Source organism: Rhinoraja longicauda, chromosome 30, assembly GCF_053455715.1.
Source record: "Rhinoraja longicauda isolate Sanriku21f chromosome 30, sRhiLon1.1, whole genome shotgun sequence".
Lineage (NCBI taxonomy): Eukaryota > Metazoa > Chordata > Chondrichthyes > Rajiformes > Arhynchobatidae > Rhinoraja > Rhinoraja longicauda.
Genome location: NC_135982.1, coordinates 12,171,926 through 12,182,783, shown reverse-complemented (window position 1 = coordinate 12,182,783; position 10,858 = coordinate 12,171,926). Strand labels below are relative to the sequence as shown.

At 46.0% G+C, this 10,858-nt stretch overlaps 1 protein-coding gene across 9 annotated transcripts in view; it reads right to left on the bottom strand.

Annotated features, from left to right (window-relative positions):
• Positions 1–1,730: 1,730 nt before the first annotated feature.
• The window catches only part of LOC144608165 (polyhomeotic-like protein 2), a 176,006-nt gene continuing 166,878 nt past the window's right edge, over positions 1,731–10,858 (bottom strand). For 8 of the 9 annotated variants that reach the window (XM_078425620.1, XM_078425624.1, XM_078425626.1 and 5 more), the window contains 2 exons: positions 7,207–7,456; positions 1,731–6,639 (listed from right to left, as the gene is read on the bottom strand). In XM_078425620.1, the coding sequence (XP_078281746.1) occupies positions 6,485–6,639; positions 7,207–7,456 (405 nt within the window). In that variant the 3' untranslated portion in view covers positions 1,731–6,484. The remainder of the gene's footprint in view (positions 6,640–7,206; positions 7,457–10,858) is intronic. The other variant, XM_078425623.1, reaches the window with a different exon arrangement.

Sequence of the window (10,858 nt, the reverse complement as noted above, 5' to 3'; positions counted from 1 at the left end):
GAGGCCATTCGACCCTTCGAGCCAGCACCGCCATTCAATGTGATCATGGCTGATCATTCTCAATCAGTACCCTGTTCCTGCCTTCTTCCCATACCCCCTGACTCCGCTATCCTTAAGAGCTCTATCTATCTAACCATTCCACTTTGGCTTCAACCACAAGTGATGCAAACTGTCCCACCCTCTCTTCCCTTCCCACTGTCGAGAGACCCAAACAGTCTTTCCTAGAAGCTACTCTACACTGTAGAAACCAAATGAAGATTGGCTGACTTCACAGAGCACCTTTGCAGGGCATAGACCAGGTGAATACCCAGTCTTTCCCCCAGTATAGGAGAATCTAAAACTAGAAGGCATAGGTTTAAGGTGAGAGGAGAAAGATTTAAAGGAGACCTGAGGCACAACATGGTGGGTATATGGAACGAGCTGCCAGAGGAAGTAGTTGAGGCAGGTACAATAACATTTTAAGAGTCAAGGACCAGAGGCCACAGCTTCAGAATAAAAGGACGTACCTTTAGAAAGGAGGAATTTCTTTGGTCAGAGGGTAGTGAATCTGTGGAATTCATTCACAGAAGGCTGTGGAGGCCATGTCAAGGGATATTTTTAAGGTGGACATTGATAGGTTCTTGATTAGTAGGGGTGTCAAGGGTTATGGGGAGACGGCGGTAGGATGAGATTTAAGGGATAAATCAGCCATGATTGAATGGGGAAGTAGACATGATGGGCCAAATGGCCTAATTCTGCTCTTACAACTCATGAAGACACTTGGACAGGTACATGGATAACATGGACAAGGACTTGTTTCCATTCTGTATCTGTAAACTAAAGTGGAATTGCATTACCAATCAGGAGAATAACACAGTTGCAATTAGAGAGGACATACTGGCGGGAATAATCTACTGAGGCAATATATAGGTAGAGCTAAAAAAATAAGGAAGGTGCAATCATTCCGATGGGATTATACCATTGGCTTCCCAGATATGAAATGCAAATTATGGACAGATGAGACAGCACCAGGGTTGTCAGAGTGGGTGGCTTTAACTTCCCCAATATTGACCGAGACTTCTTTAATGCAAGAGGCTTAGATGGGGCAGAATTTGTTAAGGGCATCCAAGAGAGTTTCTTAAAACAGTTTGTGGACTGTCAAAACAGGAGGGAACATACTGGATCTTGTATTGGGAAATGAACTTGCCCAGGTGACTAACATTTCTGTGGGAGAGCATTTCTGTAGTTTTAAGACAGTTATGGAAAAGGGTAAGTCTGGACCACGGGGGAGGTATTAAATTGGGATAGAACAAAATTGGGATTATAACATTATTAGACAAGAGCTATGGAGAGTAAATTGGGAGCAGCTGTTAGATACCTGTTTTTCTGCAAGAAAAGTCTTATTTTTCTGAATTTGTAGCTTTGTAAGCGCCCTTTATGGGTGACTATTTGCATACCTTGGGTAAGCAAAGAAAGAATTCCAATGTGACTTGTTACATGTGACAATGAAGTATTCAATTCAAAGATCCCTTGTTGCTGGTGTGCCTTGTTGTATAACTTAATGCGGACAAGGAATCTTAATAAAACTCTTGGTCCAAGTTTACCATAATCCACCCGGACATTAAATCAGGTTCCCCTTTTCCTGTTGGGAAAGCTGAATACTCAAACACTGTAAAAACTCAAGTGTGCACTGCAATTATTTTTTTTAAACCAATTTATTATGAATACAACAAACAGAAAAAAATTGCCTGCTGTCAGACATCAGTGTCCTATCAAAGGAGTCTTATTTCACTTTTATACAAATGGAATTGCCAAGTTATAAGTTATTGCAAACTCTTTCAGCAGGTTATTATGGGAGTCCATGTATCAACAATTTCAATGTAACATGTACCTCATATGTTGATGTAGCAAGTTGAAATAGCGCTGATTATTAAAATGATGTAGACGTTGTCACAGTGTAAACCTGCAACATTCGGGGCAGAAGGATTGTGAACACTGCTATTTCAACGTGAATTTATAGCTTAAAAACGATTGCTAGATTAACTCAGTGGGTCCGGCAGCATATCTGGAGAACATGAAAAGCAATGTTTTGGGTCGGGACCCTGCAGACTGATTTTGTGTGTGTGTGGTTGCTGGAAGAGGAGGCAGGACAAAGCCTGGCAAGTGACGGGTGGTGAGAAGGGCCGTGGAATGTGAAGCCAGAGAAAGGAAGATAGATGGAAGAGGATGACGTTGGGGAAAGAGAGAAATGGCTGTGCAGCCTGGTGGGCCACAGGGAAGATGGTGTTTGTAGTTACCTGAAATTGGAGAATTCAATGTTTGTACCAGCAGCACTTTGTCTTTTTTATTGTGTAAGCTAACGATGCAGTTCCTTGTGGCCACAGTTCTAGCTGTCATTGAACTCACAACTGTGAAAATTCAGAAAAGTTGAGAGACAGAAGTACATTTAAGCAATTGACCCAACCCCTGAAATGAAAATTGGAAATTGGGCACCAATCTTGATGTATAATTCAAATACTGAGGCAGAATTGACCAATACCCGATGTCACAAAAAAAGCTTAGAAGTTAAAAAAAAGTCAAATCATGTCTCATTACAAAGAGAATTATATAATTTTAAAATCAACATTGCATTAAAAATCACCAGAAATTGAAAAACATTGATCGAGTTTAATTTATTCATGTTATTCATCTTATCAAAACCTCCATATTCTCAATTTTATTTTGAACTAGCCAATTCCGAACACTGAAAGTAAAAACAGAAAATGCTGGAAACACTCAGCAGGTCAGTCAACAACAATGGAATGAGGAACAAAGTGAATCAAAAAATGCTGGAGTAACTTGGTGGCTCAGTCAGCATTTGTGGTGACATTTTGGGACCCTTCTTCAGACTGACTTTTTCAGGTTCTGATGAAGAGTCTTTTACCCGAAACATTGACCGTTTCTTTCTGTTGCTTAGCCTGTTGAACGTTTCCAATATTTTCCCTTTTTATGATTTTGAGCATCCTCGGTATTTTGATTTTCGTTCACTCATACTGAATGGCTGGATTTCATCTGGGTGCACCATGAATGGAAACATATGTCACGTCAAAGATGGCCCTTACGTGGGTGAAAATATTTTGTGACAAACACCAGAAGGCCATGAAAAACACAACCAGAAGGCTGTTCACAGTGGACAAGCAATGCATCGGTAACAGGGGTCACTACGTCTGGATGGTGGGCAAGATGCACCAAAGCTAACACTTCTGATCACTGTTCTATCAGCACTTATGACTCTCTATGACTTATAATCATTTGGTGACTGGATTTCTTGGGAGAGGATTGCAAAAGCTGGAATGCTCAATTGGCCAGAGCTACATATCACTCCCAGACTACTACTGTTCTGAAGAAGAGGTCTTTTCCTTTCACTTCCACCCTCCCCCAATCAAACCGTAGCATTTCCTTAAGACAGGGTGCTGTACGGGTTTGGTTTCACCGACACCATGGCTGTGCTAAACAAGTGGCCATCTTTAACGTGTGGCGTCTCATGCTGCTCTTGCAACTCAACCTAGGAAGACGTCACAAGCGGGGTCTCGTCTGACCTCCCACGATGGGCCGCTAGATCCTGCCAGCGTCTCTACAGCTCAGCACCAAACCAGGCTGAAGCTGCCGAGCCATTCCATGAGGAGTCCACCCACTCCGTGAGGATTCTTCCCTGGAAAAAGAGGGTGGAATTCTGTGCAGTTAGCGTGGACTGAGCAGGAATTTACTTCAGGCCTCTCCCAATTTGTCAAGAAAAAAATCCCCATAGTCTTACAAAAATACATAAATGAAACGCAGTAATTTAGAGTTAAATTATGCTTTTAAAACTACCAACAGAACTTGCAATACAATACAAAAATCTTTCACAGGAGCAACAGAATTCAAGTCTTGTACAAACTGAAATGTAGCCACAGCAGGGCTTCCTGCAGGAAGAAACAGCCTGAGAAAGCACCAAGTAAGAATAAGGAACAAAAGTGAATATTCAATTGTCTTTGGTCATCCCAAAGCCTTCTCTTTTGTAGTGTTGAAAATATTCAGCATCGCTACAAAGAACAGATGGAATGGGGTCAGGGGGGATCACCAGACAATGGGCTTGTTCGAGGCAGAAATTCATTGTTGGTTGGCTGTGCTAAAACACAGAAGGGAGAGTCTCTGGCTGTGTGGCACAGGGTGCTTGCAAAATTAAGCTCGAGTGACTTCAATAGATTTTGAATGCAGATTACAAATGTGTGACTTGCACAGGGCAGCTCAGGATGAATCTCCAGCAATCAGTTGCTAAATATAACATCATTTCAATTTACGGAAACACGTACCAGCCGTTAAGGGGCTCTGCCTTTCCAGACCGTTTCAAAATAAGGCATTGATTGTATTCCATTATTCAGTTCTATTAAAATTTAACTTCAAGACAATAACAGTACAGACTCTAGCAACAGCAAAGTGATTTGGAAAGTTGAAGACTAACCTTCATTTCCTTCTGCCATTTAAAGGCAACTTGGTATTGCTTTATGTTAAGTACCAAAAGACATATTGTTATGAATATGAAGTGGGAAAAGGTTTGCTGGAATGATATATGGAACCGTTTGTAAATTGCCATCTGCAGTTATCAAGATAATGGAGACTGGGGATTAGAAATTCTTCCGGGCGACAGCGTGAGACAGGGGCCATTGAATTAGCCGGTGCAATGAAGCGACCATAGTGAATCCGGGATCAGGCAAGCAGCGCTCAGAGACACCAGTTTTCAGCCCTAGGTCCCTCCTCTGTAAATATTAAAACATTGTGTAGCTTCAACTTAAGGTGTGCCAAAACAAGTTCAGCACATCCAACGTTTCAGTGCTCGCACACAAACATTTAACATTGTATTTCGATTACTTGCCCTGTGATGTCACCCTATGTTTTCGGGTTAATTGCTCTTGGCCTGTGTAATGGGTCAGTGATGGCAGGAATGAAAGAACGATTGAGGCACAAACACAGCACCGTCAGCCGAGGCTGGGAATCCTGCGGTGGCTGAGAAATTGTTTTGTCACAGAGCCGGGAAAGGCTGCCCTGAATTGGTACCCACACCTGTTGCATCTGGTCGGGTGCAAGGGGAGCTTCTGGAAGACTGGTCTGTAAAAGGCTCAGTGGGTGAGCAGTAACACAGGAGACGCATGGCTCTGCATCCTGAACATTGGTTTGATGGTCTATGTCACAAAGTTGGAGGGGGGGGGGAGGAAGAAAGTGCAGCACGGTGACACAGGGGTAGAGTTGCTGCCTTACAGCGCCAGAGACCTGGGTTCAATCCCAACTACGGGTGCTTGCCTGTACAGAGTTTGAACGTTCTCCATGTGACCGCGTGGGTTTTCTCCAGGATCTCCGGTTTCCACACACACTCCAAAGATGTACAGGTTTGTAGGTTAATTGGCTTGGTTTAATTGTAAATTGTCCCTAGTGAGTGTAGGACCGTAATAGTGTGCGGGGATCGCTGGTCGGCGCGGACTTGGTGGGCAAAAGGGCCTGTTTCCGTGCTGTATTTCTAAACCAGTCATTGAGGATTTTGCTCCTGATACAGCACCCAGAGCTGCACTGGGTCCCTGCGTGTCAACAGTTTGGATTAATAGATTTCTGTCTCCCCAAATTTAGATAATCTGCCGACCTCCACTCATACGTTGGTTGGGCAGACAGATTAGAAGCTGAACAGGGCATTGATTCTGGCCTTTGCTCCCTTCCTAACTCATTCTGCACACCTGGGAGAACCACCTCCTCCTCTTTTTAAATAAAAAAAGCCTGAGCTGTTCTGCCATCTGAATGTTCCCCCCTTGCAGAAGTCAGGGAGGCAGACCTTGTTAAACTCATAACAAATGTAGATTCCAGCAAGAAATAAAATGTTCACAGGTTGTGTGTTCTGCTGTACAAACACATGCTGGTCAATCACTCGCACTGTATGGATGATCGAAAAATTCTAGAAACTGCCTCACCCTGCGTGAAACAGTTACAAAGAGTTTTATAGCAACATTTTGTTATTTCAGGCACATTATAAGATCACAAAATAGATCTGATTATCAAACCAATCTAAAGAAAGTCTAACCTCTAAACATGCATCCAAACAGAAACCAACCGTAGGACAGATCTAAATCCAAAAAAAAGCAATTCTCTTCAGCTACATAACCACTGGCAAATATACTGTGTTGTGTGAAGAATTATCCTCTAAACACTCAATGCATTGATTGGCTCATCTGGCAGAGATGACTTCTCCACCCATGTTCCCATCTTTATCTTTGCCGCTGGGATAGCACCATGTATTTTCCTTATTTAGGAAACATTGTACCCAGATTGCAGGCTTCTCACGAAGCCAATAGTTGTTTGATCGTGTGATCACTGCACTCTGCAGTGGCACACTTCAATTCCCTTCGCAAAGAGCGACCAAACGTCCACAGCGATCAGAAACCTTGGCCCTCAGTATAGCTGCCACTTCAGCCAGCCAGGTTCCTCAATGTCCCAAGGGTTCTGGTTAGGAGTCCTTCAGCATGTTGATCCTGGCATATATTTTCAGGGCTGGCCCTAATTTAATGTTCATGGCGCTCATGAGGTGGTCTTCTTTAAGCAGCAGGAGGGCCTGCCCATCAATTTCCTGGGCCCGAAACTCATCGGCGATCTCCTGGCAACCTGAAAGGAACACAGTGCAAGGGGTTTACAGTCCTGCCAACTACACGGGCTCAAGGTGGAGTGCCAAGTTACATTCCAGTGGGTGCTTGCACATCTGGCACTGGCTTCACAGAGGTGCAGCTGCTAGAGCTGCTGTCCCACAGCGCCAGAGAACCGGGTTTGATCCTGACCTCAGGAGCTGTCTGCGTGGAGTTTGTACGTTCTCCCTGTGACCGCGTGAGTTTCCTCTGGGTGTTTGGGTTTCTTCCCACGTCCCAATGACGTGCAGGTTTGTAGTTTAATCACCCATGATCTCATTTGTTGGAGCAGCAGGTTCAAGGGGCTGAATGGCCTCTTCCTGCTCCATGTATCCACAGTGAAAGTCCCAAGGTAAGTATGTAGCGTCTGGACCTCCGATTACTTATTGTTCCCGGGTGGACCATCCCTTGAGACAAGGAAACCATCATCCCTTTACCCTAACTCTGGGGTAGTCGAGAGCGTGAGAATGGGGGGGGCTTCACCGCCAGAGGAAGCACCCTCTCTGAACCCCCAATTTTAAATAAAAACCCCACCCCACAAGAACATTACCTGGCAACGAGCGAATAAATTCGCACACGTCCTCCACGTTCCACTTGGTGGGGTCGCTGGGCAGGAAGTGGTGGCCGATCCCCATCAGGTCCCGCATCCGCAGCTCATGGATGTCAAGCTCCCGCTCGCCCTGCCGCCTCCGTGACGTGGAGGAGCTGGCCGAGATGGGCGACAGCGGCTCCTCGTAGCTGGAGTTGTCCGAACATCTGCTGGAGTCCTCCTGACTCAGGCCCACGGTTGCCGGGGACTGCTGAGAAGCAAGAGCAACATGTCAGAGCTGAAGGCCGAAGCTCGGAACATCACAAATGTAGACCCTATTTTCAAAGCCCCGCTATACCCAACTAAAACGCCCCCAACCGCACACTCCTTCTGTAACAGTCTGTTTGAACTTCTACCATCGGGCAGACGATACAAAGCCTTCTACGCCCGCACCTCCAGACTCAGGAACAGCTTCATCCCCAGGGCCATAGCTGCTATGAACCGGTCCTGCTGAGCCGGATGGTCACATCGCACAGTGAACCGGCATAGATCTACTTGCACTTTATTCTGTTTCAAAACTGTTCTAATTTGTTTCATTGGGTTGTTTAAATTAATACTGATTAGCTAAGTGATTTATTGCATCGTATGGGAGGCGCATTCCCAATCTCGTTGTACCCCTGTACGATGACAATAAAGATATATTGTATGGTATTGTGTGCTAATGTACCAAAATCTTCCCCAGTGCTGAACGGTTACGTGGGTTATTCATCAAGGCTAAGACAGATTTTAAGCCGTAACTCATGGGAGTTGATTGAATTGATTGATTGAAAGATGCAGGATGGAAACAGGGCCTTCAGCCCACCAAATCCATGCCAAATCATCGATTATATTCTATATTATCCCACTTTCACATCCACACCCTACACACGGGGAGTAATTTATATAGCCCAATTAACCTACAAACTCACATGTCGGGATGTGGGAGGAAACTGGTGCATAAGGAGGAAACCCACAAGGTCACAATGAGAACATATACCGATCAGCCAAAACATTATGGCCACTGACAGGTGAAGTGAATAACATTGATTATCTTGTTACAACGGCACATGTCAAGGGGTGGGATATATTAGGCAGCAAGTGAACAGTCAGTTCTGGAAGTTGATGTGTTGGATGCAGAAGAAATGGGCAGGAGTAAAGACCTGAGCGACTTTGACAAAGGCCAAATTGTTATGGTAAGTCGACTGGGTCAGAGCATCTCTGAAACGGCAAGGCTTGTGGGGTGCTCCCGGTCAGCAGTGGTGAGTACCTACCGACAGTGGTCCGAGGAGGGACAAACCACAAACCAGCAACAGGGTGTTGGGTGCCCAAGGCTCATCAATGCGCGAGGGCAACGAAGGCTATCCCGTCTGGTCCGAACCGACAGAAGGTCTACTATGGCACAAGTCACAGAAATCTATAATGGTGGTCACGGGAGGAATGTGTTACAATTCACAGTGCATCGCACCCTGCTGCTTATGGGGCTGCACACGGAGGACCAACAACATATTAGGCAGGTGGTCATAATGTTTTGGCTGATTGGTGTACAAATTCCACACAGCCAGAACCCCAGCTCAGGAACTGTGAGAGTGATTAAAATTGTGGGAGGTGGGGGGGAATGGAAGGCAAGGGAAGACGAGGAATGCAGAAATCCTGGAGGGCTTAAAGCCTGAAGGCTCGAGATCACAAGGCCACGGATGCGTTTGAAAGGAAGGATTTTTGACACAAAGGTGAAAATTCTCAAGTCCAGGAACAGCTTCTATAATTTTGAGCATGTCCAACTCACCTCCACTCCGTGATGCTCATTGGACTTTGTCTATGGAAGTGATGCACTACAGTGCTGTGAACTATATTTGGCACTCTGTATTTTCCCTGTTGCTCTACCTATTACACAGATTGTATTTATGTATCGTATTAACTGATCTGATTGTAAAAACAAAGCTTTTCACTGTACCTCAGTACACACGACAATAATAATAAACTTAAACGTAAAGTGTTTTAAATGTTCTAACATTCAGAAGGGGATTGCTCATCGGTGGCCCAGCACATGTGGACAGCACTGGGGAACAGAACTGGGCGGCACAGTGGTGCAGCGGTAGAGTTGCTGCCTTACAGCGCCAAAGACGCGGGTTCAATCCTGACTCTGGGTGCCGTCTGTATGGAGTTTGTATGTTCTCTCTTTGACCGTGTGGGTTTTCTCTGGATGCTCCGGTTTCCTCCCACACTCCAAAGATATACAGGTTTGTAGGTTAATTGGCTCCTCTAAATTGCATCCAACGTGTAGGATAGTGCTAGGATTTGCTGGGTCTGTTTCCATTAGGCTAGTCTAAAGTAAAAGTAAAGTAAAGAACTGTGGATGTAACCTTCACCTCTCCAGGTACCTCATCACTCTCTCCAACACAGCAGGGAGCCAAGCCCGACCAATTTCTGGAAAGACGTACTCCTCTCCAAGACGTGCTAAAGGCGCTATCTAAATGCCAGTTGTCATGGTACATAGAACAGCACAGCACAGCACAAGTCTTTTGTCCCACAATGTTGGCGCTGAACATGATGCCAAGTTAACCTAATCTCCTGTGCCTGCACCTGATCCATATCTATGTGCTTAGCTGAAAGCCTCAAACACCACTATCGCGTGTGCCTCCATCATCTCGCCTGGCAGTGTGCCTCAGCTGTGTGGGGGTGGGGTGAGGGAGGGAGCACACGCGCACACATGGCCATGATGCTGTGAGCCCCCCTGGCTCGGGGCCAGGTTGCTTTGTGGGGACACTTGTGCCTCGCTGTGTCCTGGAGCATCTTTGATTATCCGCCACTTGTTCCCTTTTATATGAATCTAAAGGCAGCTATTCTTCCCTTTCACCTCGGGCCGCAAACGTCCACCAGCTGCGGGCATTGTATCTCCAGGGCTTTCTTCACCCGTGCTCCTATTCAGAGAGGCGAGGCCAGCTGGAGATCTGGGTGTCTGAACACAATCGCCCACCTCGGAGACGGGCGGACAAACACCGACCTCATTTAAAATCTGCCGGGGCCCAGCCCCGCCGCAGACTCATTGGAAGTTTTAACACTGTACTAACCAAGCCGGAGTCCAGGATCCCACCCACTGTCTCCTCGTTAACACTTCTGCCTTCAGCAGACCGCAGGCTTTTATTCAAACCACAGGGCAGCTCCCTCTCCGGGATGTGCAAAAACTGCACTGAACCAGAGAAGTAATCTCCTGATATAGACAATAGGTGCAGGAGTAGGCCATTCGGCCCTTCGAGCCAGCACCGCCATTCAATATGATCATGGCTTATGGCCGCACTTCAGACTTACAAGGACTTGCAAAGTTTTATGGTGGATGAACATCACAAGACTTGCCGTGTTTAGAGTCACCACACAGAAGCCTGCGGGTTCACACCCGACATACCCTCTCCACATCAGGAACTGCAACCAGCACCCCCAGTTTGACATTCTCAGCCTTGCATTTAAATTATTCCATGAATGTCTCTCTCCATCCCACCCCCCCCCCCCCCCTCACATCCATTCCTCTGCATCTCCCTATTCCCCCTCCCCCACACTCCTCCCCCCTTTCCCACATCCCTTCCTCTGGCTCTCTCTATTCCCCCTCCCCCCTTTCCCACATCCCTTCCTCTGGCTCTCT